General features: G+C 43.0%; 1 protein-coding gene across 1 annotated transcript; it reads right to left on the reverse strand.

Annotated features, from left to right (window-relative positions):
- Positions 1-1,605: 1,605 nt before the first annotated feature.
- LOC8026228 (oxytocin receptor) lies at positions 1,606-18,748 on the reverse strand. The gene is made up of 2 exons (XM_029994476.2): positions 17,794-18,748; positions 1,606-2,552 (listed from the first exon to the last, which is right to left on the reverse strand). The coding sequence occupies exons 1-2, from the start codon at positions 18,746-18,748 to the stop codon at positions 2,092-2,094; spliced, it is 1,416 nt and encodes a 471-aa protein (XP_029850336.2). The 3' UTR covers positions 1,606-2,091.
- Between the last annotated feature and the right edge of the window lie 4,164 nt (positions 18,749-22,912).

Consider the following 22,912-nt stretch of genomic DNA (forward strand, 5'->3'; position numbering starts at 1 on the left):
GTATCCTTCTATGTTCCTTTGTCCGTCTCGCTAGAGGAGTGGATATGGGCCTCGGGGAACGTCAACCCTCCTGACCGCAACGTCACAGATACTGTATAAAACGAGCCAAAGATCTCGGGACCCACCCTCGCTTAAACGAGCTTCCCGTGAGATCAATATTGCTTCTATCTGTTTTTTCTCGAAACTTTCGAGAACAGTTTTTGTTCACTAAAGAGAGCGCAGGAAAATGAACGCCGGCCAGCCACCGAAACTGAGATATTTCTCTTTCAAGAATCGAATATAACGATCCATTCAAACTCGCACATTAGCTCTCCATGTCTCATTCTCCCCCCCTCTCTCTCACACTCTCTCATTTTATTTCTCTCCACCACTTACAATTGTCTCATTTCCACTTTTTCTTACACTCGTTTTTTTTCTCTCCGCCACAGTCACACTTACAATTGTCTCATTTCCAGTTTATTTAAATCCTAAAACGAGATTTCTTTTTTTTTTTTATTATTAGCACTTTCTCACGAACATAGCCTGGAGTAGTGTCTGCTAGGCAGAACCGTGAAATTAAATATTGGAAATCTCTTCAGCGTTCCTTTAAAAGAATGAAAACGGTGTGTTGACGTTTTTTTTATACAGACGAATTGTATTATTGATCTTAGTCCGCAGTGGGGACGCTTTTCACGCTTTTCCCGGGCGAAGTTTAGACATTCGGCTCGCGCATTTTTATTGTTTAGCTCTTCGCACATCTGCAGTGCCTACAGTAATTACCTGACGTCGCGCTTGTTTATCGGTGTATAGAACGACTTTCATGAAGCAGCATTCGATTATATTTGATTCAAATCAACTATCCACCGAAATAAATATGTCCCCATCGAATCGGGCACCAAGTAACTGAACTATCCGGTATCAAATTATCTAGCACCGAATCATTCAGTGCCGAATATCCGGGACCGAAATGCCTGCTACCGAGTAATCCAGTACTGAACTTCTTGGTAACGCATCATCCGGTACCGAATTATCCGGTATCGTATCATCCGATATCAAAATGCCAGGTACCGGGCCTTCCAGTATTGCACCTTTTGGTGCCACATCATTCGGTACCGAAGTACCCGGTACCCCGAAAATATATCATGTTGATTAGTCGTCTTACTTGGCTGGAGCGGTAACGTAGCACTTTCCAAACACGGTTTCTTATTGGAGATGATGACACCGGATTCACAATGGCGGTAGCCGACGAAGTTTCTCGCGTTTGACATGTTTGCCATATGTCAGCCTATATATGGATGAAACACCATAAAGAAAAAATATTCTAGAAAGCCATGAATTTCAATATCGTGTTGTTGTTGTTGTTGCTGTTTTTTGTGCAGTCGTGTGCATATTATATACTGCGATTGACAGACAAAAGAGTCCATGCTGCAAGGAAACCACTGGAATCGGCGGCATTTTTTATGTCCACACGAAATCAATCTTCTTGGTGAAAAAATTTAAGAGGACATTTTGGATGACAGTGGGGTGGATAGATTTATCTTCAGCAATATGTGTGAAAATAAGCACTGCAATATTCAACCGATTCTTATCGGCTGTCGTGATCAGCAGAGCAAATACACAATTTTCTTTTCCTTTAATCTTTACGGCATGAGTTTGATGTTTGACGTTCTAGTTTGACAGTTAAAAAAAGACATCCCCTTGCTACGCCTAGTAGCCTATTGTTTTCAACACTCAAGTCAAACCTCCTGAATAATTTTTACGATTGCTCGAACTCTACTAGAATGTCTGCACGCCCCATTACCGTTGGCAAAGAGTGGCGGGCTGAATAAACATGTTTACAAATCGCCTTAAATTATTTGAGTAAGTTAGGGCTGTGGACGGGAACTTTACGATCTAGCCATGAAGTTACCTTGATTTCGTCTCACAGCCTGTCAAGTTCTTATTCTTTTTAACTCCCGGTGCTTTCCTGACACGGGTATGTTGCAACCTGGTGACGTTCCTGTCCTCCTTTCTGCAGATCAGTCCAACAGACGAGTCTCAAGACTTAATCTATGGTCTTCTTTTTGCAGTTCATCTTGCTTTCTCGAGTGAACTCAAACAGCACACGGAACCTCAGCAAGCCAGAATGTCCTGGTATGAAGAGGACGTCTTTCGGGCCAAGACCTGCCCGCCTCGCCAAGCGATGGCGATGGTGTCCACCGTTCCCTTGGTGGCACGCGCGTCACTCGCCCCAGAGGTCTTCTCCAAGGAACAGTGAAGGTCTTCCTCCACATCTGTTGCTCCCCGTTTTCCGACGACGGCGGTGGCCAGTCTAGCACTAGTGTCAGTAGGGGAACTCTTGTAGCTGAGTACGCTCTGCGCCTCGGTGCCCTGCGTGGTGAGGTCCGCCAAGATGACGGCGGAGGGGCAACTTCCGGTTCCGGCGATGCCACTGCTGACGTTCTTGGCGTCGGGACACCTGCAGATCTGGTGTCTGAGCGTGTGCACCAGACTCCGGTTGAAGAAGAGGTAAACCCAGGGATTGACACAACTGTTGAGGCTGTTGAGCAGCATTAGGATGGTCACCGTGGCATCTGTTGAAGTGGAGAGAAGAGAGAAAAGGGAAAAGCGTCAGAACGTCGTCGACTCCATTACAAGGTTCAGTGGGTGAAAACGGGGACTTTCCCAACGAATAGAAGAAAGCGAATTTGACGAACAGTTCTTTTGATAGCGTAAGCTTAGTCTGTCAGTGTGTGCAACACTCGTTCCCGATGTAGGTGAGAAATATATACGATGCTGCGCTACTGTTAGCCTGGGGTATTTAATGTGCATCACACAGTGGTGATACCGGGCTGCACATATTCACTCAAATCGAAACGAGTAGAACTGCCGATCCAACCTAAGATCCCTAGTTTTGCAAAGCAAGCTTTCGTTCCATGTGTTCACCTCCCCCCCCTCCTCACACCCCCCCCCCCCCCCCCCCCAGAAAAAAAAGGAAGTGAAGAACGTTTTTTACATTTTGAATGCCACAGCATTTTTGTGTTTATTGATGGTTCAAGGAGTTTCATTTGTGTATAAATTAGGTGAAGAACCTCGGTAGGATCGTCAAAAAACAACTTATATGGGCAGTTTTTGAAATCTAGGGAAAACTCGAAACTTGAGATTTTTTAGAAATATAGAAACAAACTAACAAACACATGCTGCGACGAGCGAAGAAAGGTTATTACATTAATATGTTTAATATCGATGATATACGTCAAAGTGACGTGATGTGACAAAGACTCAAAACATTGCTTAACTACAAACCACAGGCTTTTATGTCAGTTGAAATTAACATAAATGGTTGTATAATGTCGGGGACGGATATGGTGAATGCTTTCAATAGCTATTTTGTTAATCATACCACATCTCCTGTCTCTATTACTACTGTAGATAATGCACTTCAGTGCATGCCTTCACCCTTGCCTAATTCCATATTTCTTTTTCCCACTGATGTGTCCGAACTCTATGACATATTCATGAGCCTACACAATAGTAGAAGCATACAATATGCACATAAAACCAGCAAAGTGGGTTCTAGATATGCTAGCACCATACCTAACTTATATATTCAACCTTGCACTTGAGTCCGGTGAGTTTCTTATCAAAATGCAGATTGCCAAAGTTAGTGTATTGCATAAAGGTGGTGATTAAAATAATATTAACAATTTTAGACCAATTTCTATACTTCCAGTATTTTCTAAGCCACTCGAAAAAAGTAGTTTCAAATAGAATTGTCTCTCATCTTGAGAAATACCTCTTAATTACAAATTCTCAATTTGGTTTCCGTAAAAGTTATTCCATTGAGTCAGCATTATTAAAACAAAAAGAAATAATATTAAGAGCACTAGATAATCACTTATTAACAATCGGTAAATATTTAGATTTCTCTAAGACCTTCGACACAATAAATCACAATGTCCTCATAGCAAAATTAGAATACTATGGCATTCGTGGGAAAACATTAAGTTTGTTACAATCTTGCTTACAGAATCGTACCCAGTTCGTGTCTATATTAAACTTTAAATCTGATATTTCAAAAATAACAAATGGTATGCCTCAAGGCAGCATTTCAGGCCCTCTACTTTTCATTCTTTATATTAACGATATCGTGAATGTAAATCGTGATCTTAAAGTTGAGTTTATTATATATGATGATGACACTAGCATCTTCTTTTTCGATAAAGGTATCCGTACTCTAGTAACTAAATGTAATAGCGTTCTTGGCCGTGTGGAAAAATGGGCGAAAGAAGTTAAATTCGCAAAAAAACCAAAGCCATTTTATTGAAAAGTGAACATGCTGCAGTTATGATCCCAAACCCACTGATTTTGAACAATGAAGAAATTGAATTTGTCGACACTATTAGGACTTTGGACGTTTGCTTTGCAAATAGCATGTCTTGGAATAAGCATGTTGATTACCGTTCGTCTAAACGGTCGAAAGCAGTCATTGTTTCCGTGTTCTGTTAAGCTTCAACTTCATAATGCTTTGGTATATTCCCAACCTAATTATTGTCATATAGTTTGGGGAAATACAACATAAAGAAATATAAATAAACTACCTATTTTACAAAAGAAAGCTCTGCGTGCTATTGCCAATGTTTCATACTATGATCCTACTGAACACTTGTTCTCACTGTTTAATATAAAACCAATTTCATATATTTACAGGTGTCGACATCTTGTGGCGTACAAGAAGTCTACGCAGTTTAAAAATAAAGTTTTTGAGGAATTATGTAACCTAGTCTTTTTCACTTCCTCATAGGAACTCCGCCGTAAAGAAAAATTGTTTCACCATCACATACATTAGCTATAACCACACGCTAAATTACCAATTAACTACTTTATTAAATGAATTATTTTCAAAATGTGTTGATATTCATGCAATGACGATGGCAGAGGTACGAGCATTATTTTAGGGTTGTTTTTTTAGGTACGGCTAAGGCATACGGATCGCTGTATCATTGTATAGTACAATGAATGTTTTAATTTCATATTTTTTATCTTGCTTTTTGTTTTATCTGTGGTTCTGAAATTGTTGTTCTTGAAAATTTGTTTCTGAAATTGCTTGGGAATCGCCTGCCGTAAAGCGGGCCAGGACCTCCGTGAAGCTGCTGCAGCAGCTTTTTATCTTGGTCCCCCGTTTCAGTGATGAAACAAAATCAAGATTTATTATTATTATTATTATTATTATTATTATTATTATTATTATTATTATTATTATTATTATTATATAGAAACGCCGGTTAATAAGAGAACGTATAATTACGGTAAACTCTTACTCCGTGAAGTGACGCTATTCGATTTCTTATTGAAATACCTTGCTTCATAAAAAATTGTATATCACTTTTATTATTTCTTTTTTTCTTTTTACATGCCGATTGTTTTTTGTTTGTTTTTTCGCCACGCGCGGTATCGCCTGTGAGGAACTGTATTTCTCAGCGGCAATGTGAGCTGGCCCACTTTAGGGCTGCAGTCACTGACAAACTGCTCAACGGCAGGGCGTGCGCCTTTCGAACGCCCGGCCTCCAGTACGCGCTTCCCTGCCTTCCGTCGTGCTTTGGCTGCGCTTGCGCGCGCGCTCGAGGTGCACGAGACGCCGGCGGACTGTCGAAGGTATACGAAGCTCGCGCTGGAGGCAGCACAACCGAAGCCCCTTCCTACTGCTTTCACCCTGTCGGTGACCATAGCCAAAAATCAACCAAAACACAGGGTCTCTTGTGTTCTCCCTGAGACGACCTGAAGGCGAAAGCCCAAGCAGCGATGCATTAAAGACAGACACATGATTTACGGATGTGGCGGAGTGGTATTGCATCATACCACAGAACAAAAGGTCGGTGGTTCGGCGCCAGCCGAGAGCGAAACGTGTTTTCGGAGGAATATTAAAATTCGCAGATGTCACGTGAACGTTTCGATACCTTTCAAGTCGCCGACGTGTTTTCGTTTAAGGATTTTGAAGGTCGACTGAACGATGAGACATATATGGCTTTCGGCTTAATAGAAAAGGTGGCAGTGCATTCTAAGCTGTAATTGACAAGCTTAACGCATGCCCCCGTGTTGGCCAGTGGCCGCGGCCGAAACGCAACTGGGAGTAGGCTGATCGACGCCGCCTGTGCCGTTGGTGCGGTGGTGGTTTTCGTTTGCGGCAGCGGGGCAGTGGCGTTGACCTGTTGGTTATCGGTCTATATCGCCTACCAGTACGCCGATCAAAGGGCACTTTGTATATTGGTCGACTCAGTGGTGCTCCGATTCCGGTGGCGCAACAGCTCTGCCAAGTTCTTTGGGTTCCCGAGTGACGAAAGGTAAAGACAGGGGCTGCTATACTTTTGGTTATATAGTTTCGGATTTGCCGAAAACTTGATGACGTATGCTTCATTACGATGGAATTATTGTAGAAGGTCAAAAGGGGCGAGGCACTTATGTTAAGATGAGCGGTGTGAAGGGATCGGTGTTGGAGCACCGCAGCTCGCGCTGCAGAAGGAACCTGCGAGCTTTTTTCTGTATAAAAGCGTGCCAAATAAAACGAAAACTTTCAAAAAGAAGTTTGGACTTGTGCTCAAACTGGCGATGTGTGCCCATCTTAAGCCGCGAAATACCATCGGCTGGGCGCACTTTGCATTCATTGATTGACGATCTACTGAGAAATGGCTGTCACTGAACATGCACTGGTGCCGAGACAATCTCAATCGAGCGACGCAAAGTCAACTGCAATCGTTTCGGAAGCGTCGGACATTCGCAGATAAAGGTAAACGCACTTTTTTTTTTTATAAAAAAAATATATTTATATTACATTGTTTTGTAGAAGAACGAGACGACGGCAATAGGATCAGTTAACTTTTCTCTCAACATCGACGACATTAGGATGCAAATTCGTTCGGAGCTCGGAGGTTGCTCCGAAGTCCAAACGAACTTGCATCCTTCTGTCGCCGAGGGTAAGAAAGAGGGAGAGGAGGGACAACACTTCTCACACCCTCCCCCATAACCCAGCAGTTGCTATGACGACGGTGCGCGTATTGTTTTGTTTATTTGTTATTGTTTTGGGAGAAATCCAAGGCCGTTCGGGGAGGTTTGGCGCTGCCGTCTGCAATAGAAGTCCCCATGGGGAGGTATGGGAAGATTCCGCCGGTTGCTTATATTGTTGCACACTGTTCATACTATTGGCCTGTTTCACCACTGAAGGTAGGCAAATATCCTCGAATCACCGTACCCATGTCAATGACCCAAAACTCTGCGCCGCGAAAAAGTATAAAAAAAAGCTCTTTTAATAAAGTTTTTTTTTTTTTTTTTTCACTGTGTGTCGTCTATTTTATTGTTAATGCTAGCTCTCTTAACGCGTTAACGTTGTGCGCAAGCAGGTAACATGACGTTGACTGATTGAATTTTCCGAACAGCCGGGACAGTGTATGTTATTTGCTGTTTTTTTCGTGTCTGGCAGGTTAATGAAATCTGAGGGATAATTAACTTTTGGCATAAACTATTTAACACGCAGGCGGTAACGTCGTTCGCAAGCTGATCTCATGATGTTGACTGTTTCTTTTTCTTTTTTTTTTGTGTGTGTGTGTGTAAATGGCGAACCCTTTGCGTGTTCGCAGCGGTAATGAATTAAATTGATATTTTCACCTATTTTAAAAGGCAGTCGGTTTTTCTTAATTGTATTGGCTTTGCGGATTAGTTGGATGCTATTATCTATACTGTTAGGATAACGAGGAAAAACATGGTTCGTAAACACTGAGGGAGTTCATAATTACTTACCAACTCGCCCAATTGTCCATTTTACTGAGGGAGTTCTTGTTGCCATAGCTGACAACATATATAACCTAAAACAACTAACTCAAAAAAGTCAGCAAAGCTCCGTGCGTTTTTTTTTTTTTTACTCTATCATTTATAGTAATACATTTTTTTGTTTTTATCTCATCCCTTTTCTTTGAAGCCATGTCAGTTTTCAGGGATTTATGACTGCGCTGAGTTTGTCAGTTCATAAATTATTAATTTGAGAAGCTCTAAAATTATGGTGTAATACGCCAACACAACAAGGATGAAAACGAAGGGAGAACAGGACAGGACGCGGCGTGCTCAAATTAAGTTTGTGCTGCGAACTTAAAGTCAAGTAGAGCTCTTTTTTGTTTTATTCCTTTCTCGTTTAATTATTAAATTTAGCTTTTGAAGCGTGAGTAGGGTTAATTCTAAATGTGCTTTAGAAGGTCACAAGTGATTTTTTTTAGAGTCACAATAAACATTATTAATATCATGTGACAATGATAACAACGTCAGGCGTCGTACGCAGTTTTACTAAAAAATGTTAAATTGGAACAACATTAAAACGTGTAATAAAAATTTAAGCCGACGTTAGATCAACTACGTCAAGAAGTCGCCGCCAACATATGTTTCTGATATTCGAATAGACGAGTTAAAAAAAAAAGCATATCGAAGAATTGATTATTAAAACAACTGAATCATAGAATATATAGGAACAGAAAATGTAAAATTATAACTTTTTTTCACGCTGCCCAACATGTAACTACGTTGTTTCCTTGATTTAGGTAATATTGCGTATCACTCGCATTAACTGAAAAACAAAAACAAAAAAAAACAAAAAAAAACGGTGCGCCGGCGAGTTACAAAAATTAACACGAGTATTGTTTTAGTGTAAATATAAATGTGAAAAACGTTGATAATTTTAGCTTCTTTCGGAGTTCTTCCCGTCCTTGGATGCATTTGCGTTTACAATTATTGACTGAATGGTTAATGAGACTAGCCCATGTTTCGAAAGCTAGAAGGACATGTAGGCACTTCATAGCTTACAGATGCTACACGAAAGAGAAAAAAATCTTAATAGCGAGTCAAGTGCCTAACGCCTTGGACGTGTGTAGTTATGAGTTATGTAACCTATTTGGGAATTTATCGCACGAAACCTCATCAACCTAGAAAAAAAAAACGAAAAGAAAAAAGACAGTATTATTTTTGGCCCACTGATAATATTGGAAGAGCCCGCGAATGAGGGTTGCCAATGCTGCGAACGGATATACTCGTGTCACAAGAGTGCGCTCTCGTGACACACGCGCGTTCTTGGGCGGCACATGGGACACAAAAGGAGCTCCTACCGAATAGTGCGACGCGCCACAAACTGAAAGCTTATTTTGCTAACGGCTGTACACGTTCAGCTATTTTGTCCATAACGTTGTTATCAAGTATCTTTTTTTTTTTAAATACATTTTAAGGTATTTTTTAGCCATGACCGATAGCTGTTTAGGCGTTAGTCGGAGGACTGGAGTTGTTTTCTCTATGCGCCTTGCAAGTTTTTTTCTAAACAATGACAGCGTTATTTTATTTTTTTTTTGTACATTTTTTTTAGAATTATGTGGGCGTCTTTCTCCCTTTTTTTTTTCTTTTTTTTTCCTCACCTCAAAATTTTTAGAAGCCACTTTTTGTTTCTGCGTTTGTTTAGTGTAAATAATATACGTCTCACTTAAATTTTTTAAAAAAAAAGGAAGAAAAAAAAACGACATACTGATAACAAATAATAACTTAAATATTCGGGTTTAGTTGTTTATGTTACACTAGCGTGGGTGTGTGTGCCCACGGACGCTGTGATACGATCGTTTTTGGATTACAAAATATTTAGCAGATGCAAATTGCGTAGGCCTTTCTTTGCAAATATCCCCCATAATAATTATTGCGAAACAGAAGCTCGATAGCTATTTTTTTTTTTTTATCATTCTATGAACGGGAAAATAAGTCGGAGCAACGCGGACAGCCTGTTCGTTTTTTTTTCTTTCCTCGAAGATATTGTTAGCCACTTTGTAAAGTTGAGATCAATGCTTTTTTTTTTTTTTTTGTCTACGATTTGGTAATGCATTGTAAAGTTGAGATCAATACTTAATTTTTTTATCTAAGACAAAAGAAAAAAAAAGTCTGGGCAACACAGATAACGTTTTTGTTTTCTTTCCTTGAAGACTTTTTGGCGACTTTGTGAAGTTGAGATCAATACTTTTTTTTTGTCTACGACTCGGTAATACATTGTAAAGTTGAGATCAGTACTTAGTTGTTTATCTAAGTCTCTAAGACTTTGCAGTAAAGAAAACAAAACTGAAGGTTCTGTATCGCTTTTTGTAGCTTACTTTCTGTTAAATAAGGAAAGTAGTAAGCATTTTCCTCTCCCGTTTCCTCCTATCGTTTTACAGGCACGTAACCAGGATTTTGTTTCGGGGGGGGAGGGGGGCACCCATGACAAATTGCTGTATGAGGGGGAAGGGGGAGAGGAGGCCCCAGCACAATGGACGATTTCGGGGGGGGGGGGGGGCGGGCATCATGCCCCCCCCCCCCCCCTGGCTACGTGCCTGTCGTTTTAGGTCACTCAGGTGCTTAGATGTCATCGAAGCTTATTTTTAGAATGAAGAAGCATAACCAGGAATTGTAATAAAAAAAAAATACAGTAAGAGCACCTGAATTACCAAAACAACTATACTCGTGTTTCACTTAAACAAAAAAGTAAGTTTTGCGCAATATTCGTACGCAGCACGAAGTAGTTCTTACAAGATTTTGTTGTCGGAGGAAGAAGCGATGCTTTTGGCGTTTGAAACGTATACGTCTTGACAAGATAACATATATCTAATCTAAAATTTTCTTACATATACCTTAATTCAATTCAATTCGATTTTTATTTCCAACACAGTGTTGGGGGTCCCCAGGCGAAAAAGCTGTCATTGACAGCTTGAGAGTGCCCGGGGTGCTCTACATAAAGTGGGAAATTAGTAATCCTCTTCGAGGAGCCCTACTTTTTTCCACTACGGTTCGGCTCCTCGCTGACCATTACTAATTAGTAATTTTCCCCTTTATGTAAATAATTAAGAAATATGTAGGCGCATTCTAGGTTAGATATATGTTATCTTATCAAGACGTACATGCCTCAAACGCCCAAAGCATCGCTTCTGCTCTCGACAACAAAATCTTGCAAGAAATACTTCGTGCGGCGTATGAACAGTGCGCAAAACTTACTTTTTTTTTCTTCTTTTTTTTTTTTTTGCGGTGAAACGAGTATAAAGTTGTTTTCAACACCTGAAAATTCGACGCGACTCGAAGTGGCTTGCACTGTATATCGGAATATCATAAATCACTCGGAAAGTACCATAAGAATCCAAACCAGACCTGAAAAAATAATAATAATAATAATGTGACGCAAATCAGCGTTCTCTGGATTGCAATTCTTTTTTCTTTTTTTCATTTGCTTTCGTGACGAATACCACGAAAAGAAACCCCATTTCTATTGCCCGGCCACTACTGCTTACTAATTTCCAAACGTACTGTGTTACTATACCTGATTGGGTCCGTTCAATAACCAAAGTTTCTTCCGAATGCAGTCCTTCTCGTCTTTCTGTGCCACGGTATGCGACAAGTTCCTTTCGTTTCCTTCGTGCCATGTGTGTACGAGCAGCCCCTGATCACGTGGAACAAATCCGACCTCTAATTGGTTCGGAAGGTATATCTAGCATCCACCCTGCTTGCTACCTGTCGAAAAGCATGCCGGTCTAAGTCGTGATTATAATGCAATTAAATGCGAAGGTCCAAGCGAGCTGGAGAAGAATGACGATAATAATCCCTGGAGAAGGGGAACAAGAAGGACAAAGGACAAACAAACAAAAACGGGTGTAGTAGCATCACTGGAACTCTCTTATCGGGGAGGCTTTCGCGGGATTATGCGCCTAAGCCTGTTGGAAGGTGTACGCACAGTGATTCCCCCTTGGCTGACAGCGGAATGGAAGCTACGCAAACGCCGGACCAATCAGCCGCGTCCCTTTCATCACGTGACCCCCGCTCTCTGCGCGTGGGTATATGCGAGGACGCGATCAAGTGGTGAAAGGTCGACGTATGAATCGTCCCACGAGCAGATGGCTTCCCCCGCCCTGTCGGCTTGGGCGTGAATGGAGTACGGCCCCTATGAAGCTTGTTGCTGAGTAGTAATATCATGAACGAAGAGGGGATAGAGTGATTATTGAATTGATTACATAAAAGTTAGGTGAAGGGAAAGGGAAAGAGATCTGGCGAAAAACTGGGCCAGGAGCGGGGATCGAACCCGCAGCCTGCGTTTATCCGGGGCCATCCCGGCCCCAGATTTCGGCGGACTCAATTTTCGACCAGGTCTTTGTTTGACTGTTAGTTTCGAATTCGCTTAACAGGGTAGACGACAGCCGTTGCTGATCTAAGGTCCCTCGCTAGTTCCGAGCTGCGGTAGTGACATGGCACGTCATTTCAGTTTGCAAATGTCGGAAACGGGCCGTCTTCCAGAGTATTTAGGGAACCACTCCTCCCCATGGGGACAGGCTGCACCGTATATATATTTGGAGTGAAGGAAGACTAAAAGTGCAGCCGTAGTAATATGGTAAACGAATAGGGGAGAGACTGATTATTATATTTATTACATCAAAGTTTGGGGAAGGAAAAGGGAACGAGAGCTGGCGAAAAATTGGGCCAGAAGCGGGGAAAGAATCCGCAACCTTAGCCTACAATGGGGCGACGCCTTAACCGATTAGACCATCCGGGCCACTGGCTTTGGCGGACTCAATTTCCGACCAGCTCTCTGTTTTACTGTTAGTTTCGAACTCGATTAACAGGGTAGGCGACAGCCGTTGCTGATTTGAGGCCCAGGCTATAGTTCCGGGTTGCGGCAGTGACGTGACACGTCATTTCCTGGACCAATTTTTCGTCAGCTCTCTTCCCTTTCACTTCCGCTAACTTTGATGTAATAAAATTAATACTCACTCTCTCCCCTATTCGTTTACTATATATATAAAGTAAGGAAGTCATGTGGCAGCGTCATTACTTCATCGAGAATGTCGTGCTAGTGACAGGGTAGAATAAAAAAAAAAATAGCCAGAAGGCTGCAAGTATGTCGACGCTTAAATTTCGACATAACTTTTTTTTTTGCGCAATCTGAAGCAGTAAAACTTTACAACCTTTCGTATATTTTAAGGAAGCGATATTGTCGCGAGCGGTGGAGCGCAACTAGAAACTTATGCCGACTCAAAGGGGTTGATGGATCAGCGCGTCGAATTCGGTACGTGCTATAATTGTGTTCACGTTCAATTTACGTGATCTTTTTTTTTTTTTTAAGTCTAGGAATGTACGGGGTTTCAAACCTATAGACGTTTTCTGTTTTCTGTCGTTCTTAGTCACGTGATTTTCATATCTGGTAATGCGGAATGAAAACATAGTAAACCATTTCAACCTGGAATATGCGAGAAAATATATGTGAGACACAACAACAATGTGTGACAATTACGCATTTTTCGTAAACACCTTCCAGCGGCGTGGAGAGATCAAAAACATGTTTTACCGCATACCAGAACTTGTGACGTCATTCAAGACGGTTGCGCCCTTATAGAAAAGGGTGTATATACCAGTCGCCTATTTGTAAAACATAAACAAAAGTGATCTGGAAAGGCTCTTCGGAGAATCGAATTCACCCTTGCCACATATACCTTTTTTTTGTGTATGAATTAACTTCGTTGTTTCTTAAATTTGGGCTCTACTATGGGATTCCCGGGTTTCGCGTATGCATAAGTACTAAAACACAGATTGATATATCCGTGTAATATTCTTTTGACGCATCGCTATAGAAACTAGTGGCGCCTGTTCGCTAAACAATAATTGCTTCCTTGCACCTTGCTCGTACAGTTGATGTTAACGAGGAGGCTGAACACCAACTCGCTGTTTATAAGTCGGCGCATTTCGCCCCGCGGGCTTCCGCAAGCCCTATTTTTCTTCTCAACGCTCTCAGAACACGAGCCCCCCTTGTTTTGGGTTTTCATACTGTCGAGTATGGAACTGCGAGTTATTAACCATCGTCGAACGGCCTAGCGCGCCCGGTCGTTACTTACCTGTTCCACGCGCTTTGACGCGAGCGTCCTGCCGTGTTAACAACGCAATGACCTTGTTTATATGCGTGTGCATGTCCATCGTTTCCGCGTTCTGCAGGAACAACAACGGAGCTGAACGTGCCTCGGGCGAACCGCAACAGCAAAAGACGCTTAACAGTCTCGCGGTCGCGCTGGGCATCACGTCTGCCGAGTTATTGTACTGCTATAAACCAGAAATCTCCAAACTTTTTTTGGCTAAAGGGCCGAATTGGGGATTTGTCGCAGTTTCGACGAGGGCCGGGAGAAAAGGGAGTAACTAAGAACGAGGAGAAAATTACATAAATAAACCTAGCTAAGTATTTAAACGCCAAAAAAAGGAATGTTAGAGTACGTGTTAAAAGAAGAAACCTGAGGTGGATGAATACATATACTTCGATTGTAGGCGTCATATTTAGCTAAGTATGACATTACACAACACTTGTGCCCAAGAAAACTCACCAGTTATAAAGCAAAGCGCATGGGAACAAATTTGGCACATTCGCGCCGCGCGAAAGACTAGTGAACATGATCAAATTAACGCTGACGATATCTAATAGTTGTGATAGAGGACACTAAGACAATGCACGCGAGAACGCGAGGGAATTTTAACTCAAATATTAGACACGAAGCACGTGACTAAGAATGGTGCTTGGTTTTATGAAAAATGTGGCGCGTTCCGATGCCGTCTATCTCGCTCTTTCCGGTATCTTCGTTTGCCCCATTTGAAGCGCGCCGCTGCGCATTTTCTCGACGCGCACTCTTTTTTGCGCCGGTAGCGGCGCGGGTCTGGTGGATGCGGAACGCGCGGGCCGGGCGCTTTACCGAAAGGACCGCGGCCAGCCGCGGGCCCGTCGGATGGGCACTGCGCATGCGCGGAAACCAGATTCGGAAGCTTCCGCGCGTGCGCCGTGGCGACAGCAGCGCCACCGCAGCGGCATGACGTCACAGCCGCGTGTCGGTGGAGAGGAGGAGGCGAGAGCGTGCGCTGACGTCAGAACGCCGAGCTCGGATTGGCTTGAATAGTGGGTACACGCGAAGGCTGTACGGTCCCCGACAGGGTAAGAGAAGCACGGGGACGGTGGCTATAGCCCCGTGCATCTCATTATTGCTCCACGGCCAATCAGATTGCGGCATGAGTTGGTAAGAACGCCGAAGAACCAATGATGTGGCAAGAATCGGAAACGTTATAAGTTGCGCCCTCTGTTTCTTGAAACATCAGTGACTATAGCTGCCTTTGTTTCTATCCATTGTCTCAATCATAGCGAACGAGTTCGAACGCTAAGCGCCGACCGCCGGCGCCTGCAGCGTTCGAACGTGAGACCCTGCATGGCGCGAGAAGCAGACGACGCTCTTATTCACTCTGATTGGAGGGAGACAATGAGTATAGAACAAAGGCAGCTATCCTTCGCGTGTACCCACTGATCCGTCCAATCAGGGCTCGACGTTTTGACGTCGCCGTATGCTCGTATATTCTTCTTCAGTTGCGATGAGATCGGTAGGCAGGAGTGCCAGTTGTCCCCGCCCCCGCACGCACGAGCTTCGTGCCTTCGATGACGCTTCAGTATCTCGTCAGCCTCGGGCGTGCATGCGCAGCCAAAGCACCACTGAAGGCAACAAGCACGTGCTGGAGCCAGGGCGTTTGAAAGAGACGCCCTGGTGTATCGATACAGAAAAGCTCCGCTTTTATGAAATACGAAACCAAAGTTCGGCATGTAAGTAAACGGCCGAGAACCAATCACGTCAACACAGATTACAGAACTCTTCTCGGAAAGCAAAAATAATAATAACGAAAAGACCATCAAGCTTACTTTATCACCAATAACAGCGAAAGACAAGCAAAGAAAGCAAGGAAGGTGGAAAATTGCAATATCCTCCATGCACCATAAAAGTTGATTATGCATTTTTATCAGTTGTTCGGTAATGCCTAAACCACACGTTACAAAGTCCATACGAGATATATCTTGTATTTTTTTATTTTTTCGTTGTCGGAGTTTTGAGGGAAAAAGAAAAAAAAAGGCAAGTGTAGAAATCGACGGTCACTGTCCCCTGTTTTTTGCGCTTGATTGTCACTTCCTGTCCATTTCACTAACAAGGTTCGTCCACCGCGGCTGCAGCGCTGCATTCCCTCCGTTTTGCCGAGAGCTAATCTGGTTGGCGTCACGGGCAGAGAAGCATTGGCAATGGCGGCAAAAAGAAGCGTCCTGACTTTCCCTGGCCGCTAGAGCGAGATAAATTATCTTCGAGTGCCTGTGGCGTGTTTCGTAAAAGCTGAGTGAATTAAGCGACTGTCGTGGAAACGGTATTTGTTCGAGCCTGCATGCGCCGGCGATTCCTGGAGTCAGTAAATTGGTTTCCTCCTACGCCCATATATATATTTAGGCCCAGGTCGGGTTTCGGCAGAAGCCTGACGGAAATATACTGGCGTTTTACGCTATAGCGGAGCAAGAGAGATAAGCAAGCTCGTAGAATGTGGCGCGCACTCGACCGCTGGCAAGGAATAGCGTGGCAAGACCTTCATGCACTATACCATTCGTCGAGCGAGCACAGTGTTGTATGAGAGGTAGTTCTCTGACTTTTTTGAACGCCCCGAGGCTTTAGAAAAAGTCAGGGATGTATGAGGGGTATGAAGGGTATGAGAGGCAGTCAAGGAACTACCCCTCATACATCCCTACCGACTTAGGAAACGAAGGGCGTGGCTCATTATGTTAATGCTTATCTCGCTTCGTGATTGGTTCTTCCGAGTTCTTATCGGCTAATGCCGCACTCTGATTGGCTACAGGGATGATGATGATATGGTCGCCGGGAGATCGCCAGGCCGATCTATTACGTCTCACACGTATACCCCGGGCGATACAGCCACGGACTGCCAGGGCCAATCACAAACCGGTCGCAAACCACGTGGTGTATACGTCGCTCTCCGACGTGCGTATACAAAATCGGCACAGTGGTATATACACTCGTCGGAACAATATACACGGCGTGGTCTCTAAATGGCTCGCTAGTGCGGGCATCGCGCGTGGCCCGCACTGTGGCACGGATACGAAACAAACAGATTGACGGAAAGAACGACTTCGTCTGGTTAACTCACACTGTTCGTATACATCATACAAAATGCACGGCGTTATGGCATGCAGAGAAAGCAGGGAGTTTTCGAGCGACAGATATCCTGCATTGCTGTAGCGCCCAAACCGCGGTCGCACGACTAATGCCCGTGTCCCACTAAAGCGACAGACAGAAACAAAAGAGAGCGACGAGCCTCAAACCCATGCAGCGTGCTCGCGATGGTACCTTTGGCAGGCGTTTAGTCGTTCGGTGCTCGTGAAGTAAGCACGAGTGATTGCAAGCCTGCCAAAGATACTCTGGCGTGCATGATGCTTGTGTTTGAGCATAGCATCCTTCATTCTACAAAGCCTCTCAAATCGCAAAAGACTCTGGTCTGAGGCTTGTCGCTGTCGTTTGTTTCTGTCTGTCGCTCTAGTGCAACACAGGCATAATACATCGTACAAAACACCGCTTGCAGGAGTTTCAGGGAACCGTTTTTGCACGCCCATTACGGTACGATGGGCCCTCCGGTACGAACTGCACATGTGCTACAGCAGAAGACCCACACATGCGCAGTACGTACCGGAAGGTCCATCGTACGCCATATCGGATGTGCAAAAACGGTTCCCTAAAACTCCCTACTGTCTGAGACGTGTTTGTTCCTTGTACGACAGTTCTGTGACATTGGTCATACAAAAAACTGTCTGCTGATATTTTTGAGGCATAATGAAGCAAAGATGCTTGAAACATCATCAAGGCGTATCCTCAAATAATTACATCATTGTGCGTGCAGGGAACATCCCGTGTCTTCTGTACGATGTATACATGACTGCTACTCAATACTTAACAAGGTGCATCTTACTTATCCACACGTCCGCCAGGTCTACGTCGGGACTCCAGTACATCCACATCTGGACGCAGATGAAAGGAGACGAGCAGACGATGTACAGGGCAATCACCACCACAGTGATCTTCACAGTCTTCACCTTGGCTCTGGACATCCCTCGCACGGAGTGACTCCGGGGACCCACGAAGCTCGAGCTCGTCTTGTGGCTGTCCATCGAGGTGCCCTTGAACCGGTACGTGCGACTGCCGCTCCAGGACTCCGCGTCCGAACTTTTCCTCTTCAGGTACAGATTCCGCCATATCGAACGACAGATGCAGACGTACGTAAAGCTGAGCACAGCCAGGGGCACGAAGAAGACGGACACGCTGTACCACGTGACGTACGCGCGGAGTCCCCAGGGCTGCGCGAAGGTACCCCAGCAGTCAAACACTCCTGGAGCCACCTCCTGGTAGCTGAAGATGAAGACCTGCGGCACGCAGCACACCAGCGCCGCCACCCAAGCACCGGCGATGAGAAGTTTACACTTTGTGGGAGACCAGGAACAGTTTGAGAGGGGGAAGCAGATGGCCTGATAGCGGTCCACAGCAGTCACCACGAGCACGTACGAGGACAGGTAAGGTCCCAGGAGCTGTCCGAACTTGACTGCCTTGCAGACCAGGTTGCCGCCTCGGAACCGGTGTGTGGCGTCCCAGCCCAGCTGAGGAAGCACGCTCAGGAAGGCTGTAGTGAGGTCCGAGACGCACAGATGGATGAGGAAATAGTACATCCGGGTCATCTTGGACCGTCGGGCGGCGAGGGCTACCAGCACGCATGTGTTACCGAGGACGGTGAAGCCGAAGATGAAGGTGAGCACCGCTACTTCTACCTGGGCTAGGGACTCGTCCCTGCTTGATTTTGTTTCTGACACGGTCGTGTTGAGGAGATCGCTGCCTGAGGTGGTAGAGGTGTCTTCCTGTACGGGATGTTCCATGGGCTTGCTTTTTTTTTTGCCTGCTGGTAAAAGGACAATTCATTAGTGAGATGCGCTTCAGCTGCCTCCTCCTATATTTGATGTGGCTGGACTACAATCAAGTGAGCGATCATCTGTTCAAGTGCAAGTACGGTGACGTACTTAAAGTAGCTGTTTTAATTATTTTTTCGTTTTATATGAAGCGTGCTGTGTAAGTCAATCTTATTTTTTAGAGGATACTCTGGGATATTTTGTGAATAAACAATGATACAAAATTACGAGAACTTCCTAGGGCAATACTGTCAATCCGAAGTTTTTCAAGTACAATACTAAGACTGTTTTGTTTACTTCACAATACTATCAGTATCCGAATAAGGATTATATTAGAAGTAAAAAGCGAGAAAATGTTAATAATAAAGACGCATAGCACCATAACTTATACTTGAATACCGGTACATGCCAGCCGTCAATTTAGCATCTTCGCAAGAGCATCCATCTACAGCAGAGAGACATTTAGAGCAGCAAAACGCACAGGAGCCTGACTTCGAAAGACAAATAAAGCAAAATGAAGTTATCGGCCAGCGGTTGCCAGACGTTCTCGTCATATTACATGCTGCCGAAAAGTGCTTGGAAACACAAACTAACAAAGGAGATGATAAATGTTGGCAAAGCTTAATAATGAAAGCAAAACCGTTGAAGGAATAGACATTCAACAGCCTTTCCACGCAAAGGGACGACACACTTTCAAGACTGGGTAGCCTTGAAAAAGCGATTTATAGTCTGCAGAAAAAGTCTAGTGAATTGGAGGGAGAAATTGCCAAAAGGGATGCGGAAATACAGGAACTGAAAACCGCAAAGTACAAGGCTGAAAAATATTCTAGACGACAGAATATTGAAATTCGCAGAATCACTCAGCAGCCGAATGAGGATGCAATATATGTGATTAAGTAAATAGCCGTAAAATTACAACTTCCCGAACTGACAGGTGAAGCCGTTGAGGCAGTGCACAGGCTTAGAGCAAAGAAAGGTAAAACACCTTCCTTGTTAATGAAGTTCACGAAAAAAAAAAAAAAAATGAGAGACATCTCGAAAAAAAAAAAAATGAACTGGCATTGAGGAACGAACACATTTATATCAATGAAAACTCGACAAGGCGAAACAGGAATTTGTTATGGTAAGCTAAGAACCGTGCTAAAGAAAAGACCTAAAAGTTTGTATGGACCAGAAACGGGAAGGTTTTTGTACGCCAAAAAGAGGCTTCAGCTGTTATTCACATGGAAGACGAAAGATACTTAGAAAAAAAGAGGTAAACATGGAGAGTTCACTTGAATCATTTAAACTCTGGGACACAAAACGAGTCTTGAGGGAAGAAGAATTTCGGTGAAATAAAGTTAAACTTACTGCACATAAATGTGAGGTGTTTAAATAAACACTGGGATCAACACGTATGAAGCGTTTATCAGAAAGATTATCTTCCTTGGACGTGCTTATTTTAACTGAAATTAATGTAAAAAAAACAGTATGCAAAACGTTCACCTTAGACAGCTTTTATGTATATCATTTATGCCGAGAAAAAAAATGGAGGTGGGCTAATTACGTTTGTTAACGACAGGTGTATGTCGGATTGACCTGACATTTCATTGGAACATTCAGAAGCATGAGTTGTATCCATCCACAAACGCGTCTTCTCTTACATTGCCTGAGCTGTGTATAGACCACCAAGCTCCAACATTCATCTGTTCATCGAAGAATTGTCTGCTCTATTTAGTAAATTCAATAAAAATAAATATTTCGTTCTTGCCGGTGATATTACCATTGATGTTAAAAAGTCAAATTTGGGGGTTTTACGTACCAAACCTACGACGGGCATCTGGCACGCCCCAGCGGACGACTGGGGATTAATTTCGACCACCTGGGGATCTTTTGACGTGCAACCGAAAGCTCGGTTACACGGCGCCTTCTCCGCAATAAGCCTCCGTCATATTGCGGGCACCTCGGTCGGGATTCGAACCTGCCACCTGGGGATCCGTAGGCCGGCGCTCTCGCCTCGGAGCCACCGAGGCGGCTCCATTGATGTTTCCAAGGAGGCTAAATACGGAGCCTCGAGTTACCTTGACACTCTCTCTTCTTTTGGGCTAGAAAATGTAATACATGACTTCAGTAGAGAAGAATATTATGGCGATAAAATGACTAGAACGTCTATAGATCATAGAGTTACCAGAGTCAGTAACTTGCATACGTTATCTGGCTTCATCAGAGAAAAAGTTTCAGATCATTACTGCATCGTTCATAAGGGGTGAAATGCAAAGTGACTGTTCAGTGGGAAGGGACGGATGGAGAATAATTTTAGATAACAGAAAAACTGACCAATTAATGATAACATATGACTGGAATTTGTTACTATCCCTGGACCACATTTTAGCATATAATACTTTGATATACATACTTCAAGATATATATATCGAAAATCGGAAAGTAAAGTACAACTTAGACAGCGACGACGAGAAAATGCGAGGGGATTGCCAAAGAAATCTTGGAATTAAATGTCACACTAAGAACAGCCTATGGAAGAGATGTCAACTGAAACCTAAAGACGTGCTTTTAAACAAGAAGTTTCGCGAGGTGCGCAATAAACTAACAGCCAAAATTCGATTGGCAAGAAGGAAGCATTACACGACAAAATTTAGCCGGTCGGTAAAAAAATTCAGCAGAAACCTGGAATCTTGTCAGTCAGTTAATTGGAAGGAAGAAAAGAAGTAATATTGACCATACAATAAAAAATCATTTCCCCAATGCTGATGACTACGCTATGTTAGCAGACTCTTTTAATAGTTCTTTTGTCAGTGGCGTTCAGCAATTGAGAGAAAATAATAATTATACCAGTAGAAACAAAAACATACGCTCCCAAGTTCGGTAACAAAAACTGGGCATACTTGCCTCTAATGTTTGAGGATGATCTTGTAACCGTCATAGATCCTATATCCATAACAAAGTCACCAGGTATAGACAAAATGCGTGTGCGAGATTTACGTTACAATATAGATAGTCTAAAACAAGTATTACTTATAATAATTAGCGGCTCCTTTACTAAAGGACAAATTCCCAAAGAGCTAAAAGTTGCAGTAAATAGACCTCTTTACAAAGGCGGTAATAAAAAAAAATTTGGGAGTTGCCGACCTATATGAATTATGCCATTAATTTCGCATATCATGAAAAAATGGGTTCAGATAAATATGAATATCGTCTGTGAAAAATGTTCCATTATTACCGATTCGCGGTAGGGCTTTCGGAAAAATAAAAGCACAACAGTACTTTTTTAGGATTTCTCGGACTGCATCAACGATATTTATTTATTTATTCATTTAATTACCTCTAAAGAGTCAAGACCCACAGGGGGCATTACATAGGGGGCGGTACATGGAATGTCATCATAATCGTACAATGTTGCGATCATATAACAATAAAATTGCGATAGTCTCATACCTAGATTTATCGAAAGCTTTCGGTACCATAGATCATACGTTACTTCTAGAAAAACTTGAAAGAATGGGCTTTATAGGACCATTTTACAATTTTTTCCATGACTACCTCACAGACAGATTTCGATTGGTGAAAATAGAAAATTGTGTAAGTGATAAAACTCGGGTTCAGTGCGGCGTACCTCAAGGGAGCACTTTGGGCCCGTTGTTATTTAATATTTACATAAATGAGTTAAGTCTTTTACCGCTACAGTCTAAAACCTTCTTATATGCAGACGATGCAGTTCTACTATTACCATATGACATATACGAAAACGCAATTATAATATTTCCAAAGGACGTGAATATGTTATTGCAGTGGTTTTCTGAAAATATTATTTCAGTAAATAATAACAAAACTTATGTCTTTCCGTAATCCGCAAAGACAGATGAAGCTTACGGCAGGTATTTATTTAAATTCGGGGCATGGCATGCAACTCTTACAAAAGTATAGCACTTCCATACGAACAGTCTGTAAAGTACTTAGGCATATTTTTTGACGAACCCATTTTATAAAACCATCATGCAAAATTTATTTAAAAATAAAAAAGGCTTCGCTTAGTATTAGCGTATCTTTACCGGTTAAAGAGCGTTTGTGGTATAAATGTTAGGAAAATTATTTCTATGGCCTTAGGAGAGTCGACCTTTGCGATACGGTATTACAGTT

Source organism: Ixodes scapularis, unplaced genomic scaffold (assembly GCF_016920785.2).
Source record: "Ixodes scapularis isolate PalLabHiFi unplaced genomic scaffold, ASM1692078v2 PGA_scaffold11__112_contigs__length_91849675, whole genome shotgun sequence".
Taxonomy (NCBI): domain Eukaryota; kingdom Metazoa; phylum Arthropoda; class Arachnida; order Ixodida; family Ixodidae; genus Ixodes; species Ixodes scapularis.